General features: G+C 35.3%; 1 protein-coding gene across 2 annotated transcripts in view; it reads left to right on the top strand.

Moving 5' to 3' along the window:
* Window positions 1-19,039, top strand: part of ZFPM2 (zinc finger protein, FOG family member 2) — a 304,518-nt gene that overhangs the window by 52,917 nt on the left and 232,562 nt on the right. The window contains exons 2-3 of one of the 2 annotated variants that reach the window (XM_021546439.2): window positions 3,392-3,550; window positions 18,884-18,985. In XM_021546439.2, the coding sequence (XP_021402114.2) occupies window positions 3,392-3,550; window positions 18,884-18,985 (261 nt within the window). The remainder of the gene's footprint in view (window positions 1-3,391; window positions 3,551-18,883; window positions 18,986-19,039) is intronic. The other variant, XM_021546440.2, reaches the window with a different exon arrangement.

Raw genomic sequence — 19,039 nt, 5'->3', positions numbered from 1 at the left:
TTAGTTCTCGAGCTGATGTAACTTACTGGTATCAGCTAGAGGTTTTTGCTGGCACCAAAATTACCAAATCAGGCAAATGTAAGCCTGCATAGTTAATGTTTTTGCATTTGTCAAGAATATTTAGTTCCATATGCTCTTTATGGTGAGATTCTAAAAATGCATTTTTATTTATTGTCTGTTAATGTGTAAGTAATTAGATAAAGTAGTGAAGAATAGAGAATTTACTCGATTTATATTTCCTCTTAATGGCTTTGGATTTTAGTTTTTTCTTTAACCCACTGTATGTTTGAGTGATAATTAAAAATGTCCACAGAAATAATCGATTTTGAGTTCCCATGAAACGAGCAACTGAGAAATACTTAATTTTGATCTTATTCTTGGGAGTTTGTCTTATTCATGTTGTACAATGCCTTACTCTTCAGTTAAGTTATCAGTTACAATATACCAGCTCTGATCATGAACGGAATGTATTTTGACATTTAGAAAATGAAAGACAGCTCAACATGCATAAGACAGAGTTTGTCCCAAAGAACAGGTTGTAGATGGGTGAATTAGACAAGGCAGCAACTACCTGAAACCTACAAAAATATTTATGCATGGATCCTCTAACTTTAGTGATTGTAATTGCTGGTGTTTGGGGCACAGGCTTTGATGCCAGCCCCCATTAGGTAAAGCTCTGGTGTGTGCCCATATGCGCCTGGATGGACTTTGCTGGGTTACGTACGTGGGCTACACGTGCAAGGCAAAGCCTGGTGTAGATGCATGCACACCTCTGATCTTCTTGGGATGTGACAACATTTACATTTGTGTGTGCAAATCCTTGTACATGTAACCTTAGGAAATATTATGTACCTGTTTGTACATAGGATATATCTATTAGTAGTATTAGTCAGTATTTTTTCTAGTCTAAGATTGATTTGGAAAATAAAATCCCGGCCCACAAAATGACTGGGGTTTGAACCAGTGCTGTGGAGCTGGTGTGTAGATTGTGTTTCTTCCCCTTTCTTGGAAAGAGCGTCAATGGAAATTGTAAGGTGTGTTTCCATGACTGCTGCAAATGAAAGCATAGCAACTGCATTTCTGTTCTTTTTTCTAATTAACATACAGTGATGATTAGCTTGCTGATTACGTATTGGGTACCTGATCAAACAAACTGGTTTAACATCTAGAAGCAGACCTAAATGTCATGCATACATGCCAATTGGATTACTTGCAGGTAAATTGCTTTTGCTGTATTTTGTAAGACACATTGTGAAAGTCAATAACAAAGAGCTAGTCATTCAGCAAGAAATTGACTTTTACTGAAAATGTTGGTGGAAGTTTAAATTTTTTCCTCAGATTTAAAATACTTGGAAAATTTATTAGGCTTATAGCTGCACTTGAAATGATGCAAAATATGGTATTAATACATTTTTATATGTGGCAAAAACTTACATTTCCCTAAAATAGCATCTTTTTTCCAGTTTATTTATCCAGGCATTACTAGGAATACACACCAGTAAATGGCTCTACAGACAATGTTACATATTCATAATAAAATGAAATTTGAATGTTATTTCTGATAATTTTTGCAGAACCCATTGTGCTTTCATTTAATGAACCAGGACACACATAAGGTGCCTGGAGTGCCCATTTTCAACTGCAGCGCACTGCTCCAGCGTGTGCTTGTGCTTTGTTCTCTGTTCTGTACAGTGCCATTTCCACTCTTCATTCCCTCTGCATATGCAGTTGCTGGATTTTTTCCCAGCATGGCTGGAAGGTGCAATTAACAGTAATGGATACTTTGATAGGGAGAATCTTTATTTCTTCAGTCATAATAATAGCCCCTTATTTTAGGAGCTATATTGTTGAATGACAGCTACTGTTGGTGAGTATGTGTCTACAAAAGTGGGCTCATTTGGTCAGATTCTCGGCTGGCACAGAGAGTCATATTTCCATGAAAGATAGTAAGCTATATTAATTTATGGAATCCCAGCTGGGAATCTCAATCAATTTCAATGAAAAGTAACCATCATATTCCTCTGAAGCAAGAATTACACAACCTAGCTTAAAGTGAATTTTGCTGTTTTAATAAATGTCGGTAGTCACCAGTTCGTAATAAATTACATAAAATTAGAGTGTAGTCAATATTTGATTTCTTTAAAAATTTATTCCTTCCTTTTCATTGAACACAACAGAATCATTTAGGTATTGTATCTCAGCATGATAGATTGTATAGGAATAGTGTATTTAATACCGTAAAACTATCATATAAATACAAATCACATTTTTTTTCATTAGCTAGCTCGCTTTCATTTTGTAAGAAGAAATACTCAGTCAATTATAAATGAGGCTATGCTTTCACTGGAGAGTGAACTACATAATTTTTTTCAAGCCTCAACCATGTATAATGAAAATCTCTCTTTTGAAATCCAGTCTTAAAATGGATTTTGAAACATACTGGCATTTAATAAAATCTTCGTTAAATTAAAATGTGATCAGTTATTTCAAATCTCTATTTAAATCTAGGGTGAAATTCTACATCCTGCACAAGAAATGTCTTCAGCAAATAGTTACTATTAACCAATAATTTTGAAGTGTGTGTATCTAAGAAGAATTTTAACTTTTGAGTATATTCTAATTGGTAACCTTGGCATTATGTGTACTAATCTGTGCTGTCTCTTTGAGAGGATCTGTGGCAGTAGGTAACTAGAAGAAAAGGACTTCAGACTACCATTTCAAATTCAAACTCATGCCCTGTTTCTGTAACTAGTTGATGTTTTTGTAGCCCTGGGCTGGCAGATTACCAGGGCATTTGTTTGGCCTCTGTGAAATGAATAAATATTCTCTTGAGTCCTGTCCATTGACTGGGAATCTGTTAAAGAGTCTGGCATGAATGACCATGGATACTATTAGGGGCTGGTTGAAACAAAATAGCAGAATAAGCTGAAGTTTGTGCTTTCAAAAACTTTGTAGTATTTTACTGTTGTCAGTACTTTTAATTTGATTAACAAAGCTTGTAAAGGAACATTTTAAGTACTGCAATTTAGCATCAAAAACAATCACTAACAAACAGCTCTTCACTGTTTATGTCATTTTACAAATACAGCTTTGATTTCAGCTTTTAAAACTGTGTTTAATACTAGAACCAAATGAATAATAAACCCCATGTGTGACTATTATTAATACATATTATTAATGACACTTTGCATATTCTGATTTGAAGTAATTGGGAAAAGCCACTTTCAATTTCAATTTCCATAAAATGATATTTATCCAGTTCTAATAAGGGCTGAACACAACTGTGAAAGGAATATCTAGCTAAAGAATGCCAGCTAAAAGTTCACTAAGATTTTTTTTCAAATTGTCCTGTTAGATGGTTTTGCCACAGTGTCCCTGGTTCTTTTTTAAGGGCCCCTTGAAGATGCCACTGAGGATGAAGAAGATGAGTGCCTGTCTGAGGAAAATGATACTGTCTCAAAAGAAGACTTTCCATTGGAGGAAAGCTTTTCTGCAGAGTTTGAGCCTGAAAATCTGAGCTGTGAAGAAGTGGAATACTTTTGTAATAAAGGTAATAATTGTAGCCAACCTGTTGAGAGAATACTGGCCAAACTTTGTCCAATTGGTCAAAGAGATTTCTTGGTTTTAAACAACAAAAAGCCCTATTAATGCTACCTTAAAAGCAGGAAAAAGAGTCACTTGGGAAATTAAGTCTGGTAAGGAATAAATATTTAAGTTGAGCGACACTTTTCAGGGACATGAATCATCTTGCCTTAGTGTTTTCCTCCAAGTGTTATTTTCTACATATTTTTAACTATAGAGAATAGGCCCCAGAAGTCAATTATTATCAGATCTGAAGCTAGCAATGCAGCATGTCTGTTCATTGCTTCTTTGCCTAGGAAACATTGCTAGGAAAACAGATTGTGACTGTAGATTCAAGGATTAAAATAGAGCTTTTTATAGAATTTATTATGCGCAGTAGAAAACTAGTGATTTGTGAAAGGATAACTTTTGAAGTTGCAAATACCTTTTTGGTGCACTTGTTACTTGTGAATTATTGAAAATTGAGGTGTTCTAGCATAAGACACACCAGTTCATTCTTACCAGTTCAGTCTGCAAGGCTATGCTACTTCCCAGTCAGCTGGCAGAAAAACACACTGCTGTTATTTAGAACATTGCATTAACCTTCTTCCTGCCAGATATCCACTTGATTGTTTTATTATTTGTCTTCTGCAGGTAAGGGTGCCTATCAAATAGCTGAAGTTGTTGTCGTGGTGTTCTGTTAGTCCACAAATCCCTCGGGCATTTGGATGTTGATGGTTTTTCTGTCTTTCTGTTCTTTCCCAGATATTGGCATACATTTTCCCATGATAACTTGATATGCTTCTGGTTTTGTATTATTTTCATCTGTCTTGGACAAAGTCAAATAAATGCATTGGACGAGTCAAGTGCTCTGACTGCAGAATATCAGTCCTTCCTAGAGTCTTCAGTCATCAGTGGCAAGGGCATTACTATGTATTTTCTACATATTCTCTATGCAGCTTCTACAGGTTCTTGATATTTAGTAAGTCACCCTGAGAGATGAAAACAGTCTAATCAATAGTTTGGAGTTCAGCTGCTACAAATCTTACTGTGAGGAGAACCAGATTATGAATTTATTACTATTACAACTGCAATGTGAACAAGTACCAGAATTACTTTGTGTTCAGTGGTTCACATGCCTTTCAGACACCGTTTTCCTTAGCCAGAAAAAAGTACTCCTCCTCTTATTGGCAGATCTAAGTAAATATTTAAGCCACTATTTGGATAATTGTTACGCTGGTGTCTCCTGAATTCCTCCTGTCAGCAGTGTTATACTATGTCCCACTATTAGTTCATATCATATCATCATATATCTATCATATCATATCATATCATATCAGTTTCATTTAGTTACGTCTCTATACTTCTTACTGCATTTCTAGGGTCCAGCAATGGAGAATACTATGGCTTTAGGTGAAACCAAGAACCAAAAAAAAGATTTCTTTTTTTTTTTTAATAGCAATCAATATTGCAAATTTACATTGAATTTCAATTTATCTTGGATCTTCCCTTTAAATAAACACCTCTTTTAGGAAAATCACTGAATCACTATATTAAAGAAGATCAGGCATCAAATGGGAATACATTTAAATCTGAATCTTGGTTATATGTTTTATTAAAGACATATGCTGATTCTTCAGACTAAATACCATGTCACTTCCCAGCAGTTTGTGTGTTGTCGTTATAAAAGAATCTTAAGTCTCTTCAGTGGAACTACTGCAGAAGAGTTGAAAAGAAGATTTCTAAAGATCAAGGGGTACATAAAATTTCTAATCTACCTCCAGCTGAGGCAGTGTGAAAAAAAGTCCCACTTTGAAGCAAATTTGGAATCCCCCTGGAAAAGGATGGAATGGGAGACTGGAAATGTGCTGGGATTTTGTTAATGTCTCAACTTCTGTTGAATGTCCTACTTCTTCAGGATCACATCTTAAGTGTCATTAACATGAGGCTGCCTGTGTTTTTTCTGACGATAAACCCTAAGAAGACAAAACTAATCTGGAATGCAAATAAATTTATTTTGTGTTCCTCTCTTAGTGGAAGAGTTTGTGACTATTATATACTAAATACTAAAATTTAGAAAAATTCTTGCTTTTTTTTCATGAATCTGTCAAGAATTCTTAGCCTTTTGTTTTTCTTTGTAGTGCTTCAGTATTGAAATTAAAAGATAGTATGAGAAATAAACTTTTCTTTTTTATAGAAATATTTTTAACATCATCAATAAAAAGTCATTATGAAAATGAAAAAGAATGAAAATTAGATCTGTACCAAATAGGTTAGTAAACAAATAAAGGCAGTCTAATTTCTGTTTTGGGGGTCTGATTTTTGATTTTTCTTCTGCTCTTTGATAATATTGCAACATGTAAATGACAAATATTTCCAAATAAGGGAAAAATGAGTGTAGATCTGTGTTTTCTGATGCATCAGGTTTTCTTTTCCCAGAAATATGTCAGAACTGGCATGGGAATCCATCATACTATCTCTGAATTTTGCCCTTGCTAGCATGGACCATTAATGGTTTTAGAATTGAAAGGTGTTTTCTTGGATATAAATTTTATCTGTCCTGTCTCCCTATTTCCCTCCCCTGGGGTTTCTTCCCAGCTGACCCAGAACAAGAGGACAAATGAGTAGCGGGGCTTCCTGCAAGAATCAAGAGGCATGGGGACAAGTGACACAGCTGTTGGGGAGGAGGTGTTTGTGAGGCTTCATCCATGGTATGTTTTTTATACTTACCCAGCTCTGTAAATTCAAGTACCACCTAAAACCAGGGGCTTTTTGCTATACAAACTACGTACTGAAGGCAAAAATTTACTGAAGTCACAATTCATTTTGAGGAATGAGAATAGAAGATTTACAGGTTCACAACTTGGTAACTTTGGCTTCTTGAAGAGATTTTCCTGTCAAACTGTGCCTGATGGTATTATGAGAGAGAGCAGTCCCTTACTGTCTAAATTGCAAACAGGAACTTTATAAAGCCATACTTTTCCCATTTTATTTGGGTTTTGTGCGATAGATGCAGCAGAATAGTTGCCAGAATTAGAAGGTGAAGGCGAAAACCTCTGCAAAGTGTAAAGCAAATTAATCACATTGATTGAGCTACATGTCATTTTACAGCTTCTCGGTTTCCAAAATTTTGACTTCCCGCTATTATTTTTTCATTCTCCTTTTGCTTGCCAATGGCTTTTATGACAAGGAATCTGGAAAATTTCTCCTCTCCCATGCTTCTGCAGAACCACAAAATTAACTTTACTGCATGTGAATATTTATTCCTATGTTGTCTTCATTTACACTCAAATGTGAAGAGGTGAACAATGGTTTAAACATGTAAATATCCAAAGCTGAAATGGAAATTACCAACCTACTATTTGTCAGGGATTGATTTAAGCTCCCAACTCTGTTTTTTTTTTAACCTTTTGGATGAAGAGCTTCATAATTGATGGCAGTTAAGTTTGATTTGTTTTCAGTTTTGACAGTGAGATTAGGAGAAAGAGAGTATTTTGGAAACAGGATAATAGAGTTCTACTACAAATCTGCACTGATCTCTATATTTGAAGTAGAAACAAAAAACTTTGTAGAAGGTAGCCTTGATGACAGTGTATTACATTTTGTCAGTTTGAAAACAGCCTTTGAAAATTGCTGTTTGTGTTTAGTTACTACAAATTGCTGAATATTTTTTTAAACAGGTGGCATCTGCAATCAGAGTCTATCAGATTAAAATTAACTCAGATTAAATTCAGATGTAGAAAATTTATTACTTAAATGTTAGTATTTCAACACTCTGTGCAAGGAGAAGGTAGTCTGCCTCCCTTGCAGAACAGGGATAGGCTGGATTTGGAAGCTAGGAGATAGGACATAAAGATTAAATTTTTTCTCCTGGAGGTTGGAATAAGAAAATATTAAAAAGAGGTTAAAAGAGGTGAGACGTGTGATAGGACTAATAATTGGAGAAGCACAGATAATAGGAGTGGAAAAACAACAGAAGAATACAAAGGCCAAGTTGAAGGTGATGGGGTGAAAATAAAAGTTCTAAATCAAGATAATTTGTGAGCTGAAGTAGTTTATAGTTGATGGTCTAGTCTCTGATTTCTGGCATCCTGTCTAGATACCCTCAGAAAAAATAAAAATAAAGTTCTTGTCTGTTACTTAAAAAGTTTTCTATGCTCATATGGTGTCATCTTTTACTCTCTGTGAACAGGAAGGGGAATAGGAGCTTTGGTGACTTGATAGTAGTGGTAACCAGCTAAACAAATCCTTGTGACCTTCCTAGCAGAAGTGTTCAATGAGGGTTTAACTTTCAATGGAGAATTATCCTAAGCAATAAAAGAGATCACTTGAGATTAGTAGATAGTTAAGTAGCTGTGTTCACAGAAGGAAAGAGGCAATGGAGAAGAAAATGGAGGAGGTTTATAATCAAAAGAGTAAATGTTGAACTGTTTCCAGAAAAAGGAGGCAAATGAAGGAATGTTCATATCTGATAATTAGTGAAAGAAGGCAGGTTCATTTCTTGTTGCTGGCCAAGACAGTTGAGTCAAATTCTCCTGTTCATTGCTTGTAGTATGATTATTGCTCTTGTTCCTCGTGTTACGGGTTTTCTATGGTTACTTCATCACAAGGCAGCATTGGCACCAGCCCTCAGTGGAAGGACATTCAGAGGCCATAAAACTCCAGGTGGCAGATGGGAAAGCAAATGGGTTTTGCTCCCCAGTGTTGACTGTGCTTCAGCTGGTGACATAGGGTGATAGGGAGGATACATGAGGTGGGATGGAGAGTGATTCAGGATGCAATGGTTTTATGGTCTGTAGTATGCACTACTATGTATGTCTGCAGCCATATGTGTTTGTAGCTGGTTGAGTGGTTTGGGTTCCTGATACATTGGTATCTTTATTTGTGGGGGAAGAGGAAAGTGAGGGGAATCCAGTGCAGTCTGAAACTAATATAAATTCTAAGTTTTAAGTCAGCAAGTAGGAAATACAGGGAATATATATGGCCTGGATCCTAAGTGTATACCTGGTTCTCTATTCTCATATTCTTCTTGGGCAGGAACGGATGAGTTCCAAACCTGAACTAAGTTCTCTGTTAATGTACACATAATCATCCTCATGTACATTGTTACTAGCCTGCCAGACCAGCTTGGGGCTGGAATGTTTGATATTAAACCATGTGACCTGATTGTGCAGGCAGGCCTCTGATTCAGAGAAACAGCTGCAGTGTGAGTGTTCATACAAGAAAGCATATACAAAGCGAAGTTTGTCTGTGTATTAATCTATCCCTTCATACTTCATCTGCAAAGCTATCATGCTACCATCTATAATAACACCCTGAAAATGATTTCCATGTGTCCTTTTTTTCCTCTATAGTATGACTTTGTGTCTGTGTGTATGTCTGTGTGCAACTGTGTAAATATTCCTTCCTTCTTTCGTGTTACGCATGTAGTGACTAATAATATGCTTGGATTTTCTGCTTCTGGATCAAACAGTAGATTTCGGCTTTCTTTTCTTTTTTTCTCCCCATTTTTTTAATCAGGAACACTTTAATAATTTTTTTTTCTTTCTCAGTAATGGATTTCGTGACGAATTTCTACCACTTTTGCTATAGCACAAGTAGGATCAGCAGGAGGCAGCTATACCATAATCACTTTGAGCTCAATAAGGAGATCTTTACAGGCAACTTTGTTCTTATTTCTTAACGGGATTAAGAAGCTCAGCTCTTTAAATTCTTGCATATAACACTGACATTTCGAGGGTGTGTTTGGACCAAGGAGTTCAAAGAGAAGGAATAAAAAAGCAAAGCCAATATGACTTTGTTTTTTACCTTGCTGCAGGAGCAGTTTGTGCAAATCGCCTATAAGCTTATTGACCTGAATCTTTGACTCCTTGTTTTCTCTGGATTTGGCTGGAGTGTAGACACTGATAGAGCACTGATAGAGGTGATTGCACAGCCCTCGGCTTTGCTTGGCATCAGACACCGCCCCCCCTGCCCGTGCCTGACATTATCTTTCCCTGGCAATATTTCTGTTCTGCTGCAGTTAATATTCCTTTAAAGTTTTTAGATTATTTTTATTAATTGTATTTTATTTATGTAGAGTTTCTGACTAAATGAAGGATACATTCATTGTTTTTGGTAATCAGAGACAGAAGAGGGCATGTATCTATTTTCATGTCCTAGGATAACTAGAATATGCATAAGAATAAGCACTACTCCTTCCAAGAATGCAATAGTTACCTCTTACTGACTTGTCTGCATATTTGTGACACTGTTGGATTCTCATATTCCCCAGAGTAAGGATTCCTTTATCTATATCACATTTAGCTGAAACAACTTTAGAAGATGAGGCCAGAGGATCTCTTCACTTTCTACAAGTACCTGACAGAAGGCTGTAGTGAGGTGGGGTTCAGTCTTTTCTGCCATGCCTGCAGTGAGAGGATGAGAGAAAATGGATGTAAACTGAGGAAGGGAAGATTCAGATTAAGATTAGATGTTGAAAAAACACTTTTCACTGCTAGGCATGAGGGTGGTGAGGCACTGAAATGGGTTGCCCAGGGAGATGGTGGAGTCACCACCCCTGGTGTTGAAGAGGTGTCTGGATCTGGCTCTGGCTGATGGGGTTTAGGGGATACAGTGACAGTGCTGGGAGGACAGCTGGACCTGATGATCTTAAAGGTCCCTTCCAGCCCTGACAATTCTATGATTCTGATCTTCCATACTTTTTGTCAGATGCTGAATATGGACAAAGGAAAAAAGGGGCTTCTCTGATAACAGCTTTTGAACATGGCTAAGTCAGAATTAGATTGGATCCTACCAGGGTGAAAGGGGATCTTTTTCATCTGAACATCAGTACTTGCCTTGTGCTTTACCTCTTATGGTTTCTCATTTTTCTCTGCTACTGCAGCTCAGAGGACCACCTGTTTTCTTTCTAGAAGGGAAAAGAGATATCTGAAAAGATTGAAGTGATTTTTTTTTCACTATTCACTAGAGAGCATGTAAGGGCTTCCAAAACCAAAGTACAAGCTTTTCTATTCTGTACTTTTTTATTTACTGATAACCCATATTTAAACCTGTCAGGCCATATTTTCAGTCCCACTTAAACCTATGTAGGTATTAACATCAACTTTAGTTGGATAAAAATTTGACCTAAGTTAAACAAGCAAACCCTTCTTCTAATCAAGACATTGAATACTTTGTCATGAAGCAGAAAATTGTATCTCAAGAAGAAACTAGAAAGCTACTTTTCAAGAAAAAAATACATAGATACAAATAGAAAACATTATTTTAACTGAACAGAATTAAAAAGTGCAAGGAACACTTAAACAGCTTACTCAACTTTAAGCAGTTTATCAAAGCAACTCCAGCCTTTTCAGTCAGCACATTTTGGTTTTCTTAAGAACAATGAAATTCTGAATTCTATCTCAGCTAGGGATATAATTCATGAAGGGATTATTTGGTTACAACAAGTAGTGTAATGTCCTCTTTCTATAAAGTCACAAAACTTGAACTTATATTGACGTAAATTTGAAGTCAAATTTGACAGAATATGAATTGCAAATTAATAAGGGTAATCTTCTTTAAAACATAGGATGCACAAATGACAAATTTAACCACATGTTCTTAGTTCAGGTGTACTGTACATCTGTTTCTAATTTTGTTTATAATGAATGTCCATTTTGTCTCTTTCTTGTCTTACTTGGTGGCCCTGACACAAAAATCTTGAAAATGTTTGAAGAATTCTAAAACATGGCTGAAAAAAATTCTTGTCAACCCAGGCCCAAAAAGCAGACTCACTCACAGGTTGTGCACTATATGGGTATATTTGCAGTAATTTAACTCTGTAAAAATAAATAAAGCAAATACCGCAATTATGTCATCATTGGATAAATATTGATAATACAATAATAAATATTGATAAGACAAATATTATTGCTGGAAAGAGAAAATGAAGCACAAATTTTTGACTGCTAAGTCTTTTTTTGGGCTTTTACTCACAGAAGCCTAGACTGGTTTATTATGTGTATAACAACATGTATGTGTATGTGTATGGCTGCTTCTGATATTGAACTATCTGAAGGGTTGATTATTTCAAATGAAAACATCCAGTTGTTTTCAACAAAGTAAATTAAGATTTCACTGTGTAGGAACAGGTGCCTATTGCTACTATTTATCTAGTCGTGTGGAAGCCACCTAAAAACTGGATTCGTATATGATAATGATTCCAGCTGCAAAGTGAAAAATGAGGTGTTCTTGTTGGATGAATTCTTACAGGAGATTGAATATTTCTGCAGTAGAGATGGAACAGAATTGTTATATAATTAAATTGAGATGTGAATGTGTAGAAGAGCCTTCAAACTTAGAATTTGAAACTTGTTAGAATTTCTCTGAAGTAATCTCTCTGTTCTGCTGCAGGCTGGTTTAAAATCTCATAGATTGTTGATTTCCATTGAAATAATTTTTGAAAATTTTATTAAGCAACAGGCTTTATTTGTGGCATGTAAATATCTTTTAAAATATGCTTCTGCTGCTTTTCTAATCAAGTGCTTAAAGCTATGTAGCTTGAACCCCAGGCTAGTACTTGCATATGTCTAATAGAGTTCTTGTATTTGAAGTTTTAATGGGGAAAGATTGAAAAGATGTGAGACTTTTTTTGCTTTTTTTTAATTGATAGAAGCTCTTGAGTAGCCAGTGTATCTGAATGATGCTCATTTGTAGTACAAATGTTTATAGACTTTCTCCCTAAAGATTAGAATATATAAAAATATATACATATACATATATATATACATATATACATATATATATTTTAAATCCATTAATAAAAAGAAAGTCAGGAATACCATTTAGAGAACACTTTTACTGTTCTGCAGGAAATACATTTGAATGAGTGAATCCTTGTCTTGAAAGGACTTCAAAAGCAAACAGTGGCAATAATGAGAACATATCAAACATGTAGAGAAAGAGTAAGGCCAGACTTAGTCTAGATGAATATGCTGCACAGCAGTGTCTTATCCCAGGAGAAAAGTGCTGTAGCTGAAATGGTTAGAAATAATTGACACTGCTTTTTAACATGATCACTGTGCTGAAATGTAATGTGTCAAGATGTCATTTTATTTAACAAAATGGTGGTTTTAATAGGAACCAAAATAGTTTCATACCACTGTTTTGTAGAGCTAATGGCTTGCACGTATGTGGGCACTTGCCAACACTTGAATATTCACAGTCGAATCCAAAAAATTAGGGAAAGAGACAATGCACTGTTTCTGAGATTTGCTGGACAAATAATTCTAAGAGTGCTTAGGGTAAATGGAAGCATACAGTTATTTCAAATGAGGTTTGTCCCAGGAGAAATTATGATTGTTAATCAGCATGACAGAAAACAATAATTGCTTGCAAAGCAGCAAAATATTGAGGAGATTAATATAATCTAAAATAAAATGCAGCAGATGAACTTGTTCATACTTTCAGGTATGTTACCAAATCAATCTTCTGAGGGTCAGATTTTGCTCATACTTTCTGTATTTGTTGAATAGTGTGTCTCAGTTGATTTTTATGGGCTTCACTGAGATTATTTTTGATATGTAACTGATGAATTGATAACAGTCTGGAAGTAATAGCACCAGATTTCTTCCTCTCTGTATCTCTCTGTCTTTGCAAGGCTTGTAGAGTAAACCCATTTGCATGGCACTGCAGTTGGTTATCTTGTCCTAGTATCATTTGGCAAATATGATAAAGTGTGGAAACATCCCTCCCATATTTTTTAGTATCTTTATTCTCACAGTTCTATTACCATTCTGAAAGCTTACATAATTTTTTTGCATTATTTTATACCCAGAATGGTTTATATCTGCAGAAACCTGCATTGCCACTACAATTATAATTAAATATATACATAGAATACTTTAAAAAGAGATAATCCACAATAAGGTTAGTTAAGGCCCATTAGATATCATTGGTATTCTTAATAGTGTGTGCTGCTAAAAAGTATATTACATTGAATGAATTAAGCATTTGTATTTTAAGTTGTATATGGTTTATTTCAAAGTTACTGAGTGTGACTTTTGAAGAGAGGTTCCTGGCAACAATCCTCAGTTTACAGTGTTTCTTAGGATTCAAGAGCAGGATTATCAGTGTGCGTAAGCGCTGTTACTGGTTGCAGGCATTGAGATAAAACAAATAAAAAAGGGCCATTTTTGATTGCTGATCTACAGTTTCTGAAGCTCTGGCATCTAGTTCGTATGTATAGTCTCAGAATCCTTGTTTGGTTGGATCTAGAGTTAGGCCACTGTGGCAGAAAGGAGCAGGCCTCCTCCCCCTTCACAGCCCGTCACACTGGGCCATCCATGAGGTTATGTCAAATGAAAGTCTACAGTGAGTGACTCCCCAAGTCTTTGCACTGCATCTATTTTCTCTTTTGGCAATACAGAGTGCTACAGGCTTTGCAGCAATTTATTTCTGAACTGATTTATTATAATTGAGAAGTGATGTTTCATTCTGAACAGCTATATGAGGATGTTAACAATTTAAGTTTATATTTATGCTGCCAGGAAGAGGGAAAACAAACTGAATTTCAAACTTGTATTGTTCTCTCACTCTAATAGAAGCTGCTGTGTGCTTTTTGTGACTGGTACAGTCCTTCACCCAAAGCTATTTTGTCGGATGATAAAACCATGAGTGTATGAAGCTTGCACGTTTTTCATCTCTTTTATGACCTTATCTTTTGTGAGCGGCTCCTGTGAAGGTATCCTAACTATAGGAAGCACCTGGTAAACATACATGATATCTATGCCGTGATAAGCAGTTGCAAACAAGAAAGTAGATCTGTCAGTTCTGAACTGTTCATTGTTAAAAATACTTTGTTGATTTAGCTGATTGCGCAATACATTATAGAGTGCCTAACAGCTGCTATAACCTTCCTAGTTGAGAAAGTTCAATAGTTATATTGTACGAGACTTCTGTAAGAGCCTAATACTGATAGGAACAACATGGATTAAAGCAGCAGGATTGAGAAGAACTGCTAACCCATGTGCTTCTATAAAATACCACAACTACTTGTGGTACAAGCTGATTAAGTACAAATTGGGAAGTCTTTAATTTGTTAAAAAGATTAAAGTGAAATTACTTGTTAATATTCAAGTCTCTCCTTTCCTACTTGTCAGCGTTGTCAGAGAAGTTGGAGTTCTCTCTCTCATGCTTTTGGTAATATGTCTTTTCTACAGTCTTTAGATTACCTGACCAACTTTACCACCTTGAATTACAGTGAATTGTCTATTAGATAAACACTAGGCTATTTAAACCACGTTAAAAAAACTTGAACTGTTTTTGAATGCTGTCAAGATGAAGGTCAAGATGAAAATTCTATCCGCATTACATATTGAAGTTATTTGAATAAGACGGGTTTTTTTTCCTCTTAGTTAAGCAGTATTTTGTGTATTCAGCATTTCAGTATAAGTCAGAGATTTGTTTCCCCCAACTTTAGCTGACTAAAGATAGGTTCCTAGTCTAAGCTGTGTGTTTAAGAGGATGATTCATTTCAAGTCTCTCAGACACCAAGAGGGGTCTCATATCTCAGGCATCCTAGAATAGGATAAATCACTCAGGAGGTTTCTTTCTTCCCTGCCTATAGGAGTGTCTACATAAGTAGTCTGGACTAGCTTAACTTTCAGGCATCTAAGGTTAGAGGTGATGAGTTCTGCCAAAAGTGTAATTTAAATACCAAGTATAGAGAAGTAGTGGAAATTCCAGTAGACTTACTTGACTCATGACTGAACATAGTTTATGGTATTATATGTTGCTTACTCATAAAGTATTTTTTCATGCAATAGTCATTTAAAGGACATAATTCACTTACCAGGCTTGGTTGCTAAGAAGCAACTGCTTAAACAGAAGCAGGTTTTGGTTCATTTTAGAGTACTTACACCACTCTTTGGTGTTGATAGGAAAAAGTTATTTATCCTTTCATTTAACTACAAAGTGTAATTGAGCAGCAAAGTAAAAGAAGAGTGTGAGATAACCCAAAATAATGGGATTAGAAAGGAATCAACAAGTTAGTAGCACATGGGTAGCATATATAGGCAAAAAGGATTTGATTGGACTTGGAAGAAATAAATAATTAATGTCCTGGATCCAATTAAATGTCTACACCTCTAAATTGAAGAAAAATGTAATCAGTTGGAAAATAAATATAAGAAACGGTTTTATTGAGAGACTGAAAAGTAGTCAGTGACTGAACAGAAAGAGTAAGTGATGGAAAGAAAATAAATTCGGAAAGGAAATAAACTCCTTCGTGCTAAGCAAATGTTAGCTGCTAAAGTAGCTTTAAGTATGGGGAAAGAAAAGAAAAAAGCTTGAGAGATGTGCTTTGTTATCAGCTCTTCTGCTAAGCCTCCTTTTGGGTTTTTAAAGTTGCAGTGTCTCCAGCACCAAATGGATTTCTTGGTTGCACATTTCAATCTGACATTGATGCTCAACTGAGCCTGGGATAGACTTCACTGCCTGGTGGATTTGGAAATTGACAGTAATGTACCATTTATTGGTTTCAGTAGCAGATTGGAGTAACTTGAGGGAACAGGAGAATTCAGTGTGGTGATATTTTGGGTGTGTAATGCATGCACTTGGCAATTGGGAATAATAGAAAATATCAATGAAAATAATTGAGAATACTTTTAGATGCAAAGTTTTCCGTAATGTAAATTCTACATTTTATCTACTCTATATGCACAAGACATGCATCAATTCATTAAAATTTGACTGTGAAAACCATGTAACACTATAATTCATGAAATACTGAAAAAGCAAGTTAATGGAAATTTAAGTCATCAACTAACATACATTTTCAGATTTTTCCTCATCTCCCAGATGCTTAATTACTGTGTAGTATAGGTTTTGTACCTTAGCTGTTGTTCTGTCCTTTTACTTTTCAGCCCAATCTTTTCACTTAATTTTGTCCTATTTAATGCTAATACTTTTATTTGTTTATGTTCTGAAATTTGCAATTGAAAATTATGTTGCTGAAATTTACAAGCTAACACCAGGTTGGCATATATTATAGCCTGGAAGAACTTACAGTGTTTTGGAGGTTCAAGTGTCCAATTATCTGTGCTTCTTTTCTGTCTAAAATAATTGCTATTTCTAGATTTTGCTGTTATTGTCCTGATTTAGTACACACAGTGGAAGAAAAACATTTGCATTCTATGCAAAGAACATTCTAAGAACTGTCTGTGTTGGTTATACATCTTAAGTTAGGAAACAAGAATTACCCTTGCCGTGAATTTCTTTCCAAAATTTTCAAGAAACTGGTGTTGATCATGCCAGGTCTGAACTTAGGAAAATATTCATTTGTATCTCCACTGAAAGACAAATATTTGCTGCTTTAAGTTGCTATGAATATAGAAAAATCAAGATAAAGTTGTCTAATAGGTTCTTCAGTCCACCCAAAGAAAGCAGAGGTCTGATTACTACAATGTAGCTATACAAGTGCTAATTCAAAATAGGCTAGTTGCTTAAAAGCAAATAATTGCTAAAACTGCTTAGCAGAAACTTGACAGCTTTTTCAGCAAATGAGTATATTTATGGCTTTCTTCTGATAGATAACTTCAGATTGAACTGAAGCATGTGAACTTCAAATGGCTGGCTACCATTATACCATCAATTTAACACAAAAATTATACTAGATATTTGTGTTGTATTCATGTTTTATTTTACACACTACAAGTGCATATGAATATTCTGGACTATGTTTTTAGTACCACAAGTTCACTGAACTATGGTTTTGTAATCAAATTCTGGAGTGATTATAGTATTGTGTTTGTGTGAGTAGTAGTTTGTCAGGCTCTTAGACTTCATATTTGAAAAACTGTGTTTTATGAATGTAAGGAAGAATGTGTTATTATGTGCACATGAAGTTAATACTTTATAGTGTTTGTATATAATCATGTACTTGAAAACTCTGGGTCACAATCTTATCTGGTATAAATATAGCTGCAGCGATAACGTATGGGGATCTGGCATAGTTTGTTGTAATCGCATTTCTTTACCTATGTTGCTAATTAAAGCTTTTGTTATCATGAGTGGGGAAAAAATTCCAAGTTACTGCTTAATTGCTGTGCTTTTTGCTCCTTCTTGGTCTCCTGTTGTTAAATCAACAAAGTGTCTGATTTTGCACTTTGTAAAATAAACAGTATTTGTTTTTTCTAGTGCTATTACTTTTTTGTGGGAGATCATTTTTTAACAAGTGTCCTTCAAGTTTTATAAAAAAAAAAAATTAAAGCATAATCAGTCCTATTTGACTGAAGTAGTTAATTTGTAGATTTTTTTTTTCTTTCAGTTCTTAGTGTCTTCCCATGCATGAGTTTCTTGGATAGGTTAGTATTAAAAAAAAAAAAAAAATCTACAAATGAATAAAAATTGAAACCTGGAGAAACTTTTAGAGATCTCACTCAGTGTGTTACTATGGCCAGTGTTTTGTGTTAATACCTGCTCCCCTTTTCTTCAATGCAGTTTTCATAGTGGTTATTTCAAAGTATTTTGGCATGGAGCTTGTCTAGTGTATTTGTTTACCTGAAATACCTGCCCTTTCAACAAGCAGTTCTTCAAATAAAAATTAAATGGTCATCTCAAAAAATTTAACCTTATCATAATTTTCTGTGTGTCCTGTTTATATGACCTTGTTGTGGGTAGTAACAGAAGGTACACAGACATTTTCAGGTACTTCTGGATGGTGAAAATCCAGAAATTCATCAGAAATGTAGCATTTCTTTAAATAAAGCTTGACAGGAAGAAAAGTATGTTAGGGACCTGCTGGTATATTATGACTTCAAGGGCAAATTCCTAAAATGCTGAAATACCATGGATTAGCTTTTCACTAGTTTTGTGAAAAAGCAAAAGTGGACCATATTTTTGTTCTGAGTGCCATTTATTTGCAGCAGAAACATTCAGGTGTCAATTCAAGAAAACCCAAAACTGAAAGCTGATGTTCCAGGGGCATCACGAGCTGATTTCTTTCTCTCCTTTGTACATACAGATTCAGTGACTTTATGTGCTTTGTTTTATAGAATTAAGTGCACGTTGTGATTCTGTTTTTAAACCATATGGAGTAAACACTATTTTCCAAGATTTTCTCTCTATGGAACTGGAAGTACTGAATGCTCAGGGCTTCTTTGAGTCAGTGGGAACTCACAAATGTTTAACATGTCTAGTATCTTTTTTCATTTTCTCTCTGTTTATAGATATGAATAACTTTTCACTTAGGCATGTAAGCAGTTGTTTGGTTATTACAGGAACTTTGCTTTAGAGTCACTATTGGAATATATCAATACTGTATTTTTTGATGGTTTTTCAGGCAGTGAAGAAGGCATCCAGGAGGCAGCAGAAACTGATGGTGATGCAAGGTCAGAGAAACCAGGGCAACTTGCTGTGGAGACTGAAGATTGGGATGGGCCAGGTAGGGTGAAACAGCTGAAAGCCAAGAGAAATATTTTGAATAAGACTTCAGTAT

This window comes from Lonchura striata, chromosome 1 (genome assembly GCF_046129695.1).
Source record: "Lonchura striata isolate bLonStr1 chromosome 1, bLonStr1.mat, whole genome shotgun sequence".
NCBI lineage: Eukaryota > Metazoa > Chordata > Aves > Passeriformes > Estrildidae > Lonchura > Lonchura striata.
Note: the sequence above shows the minus strand (reverse complement) of the source record. Positions and strands in the feature narration are given on the sequence as shown.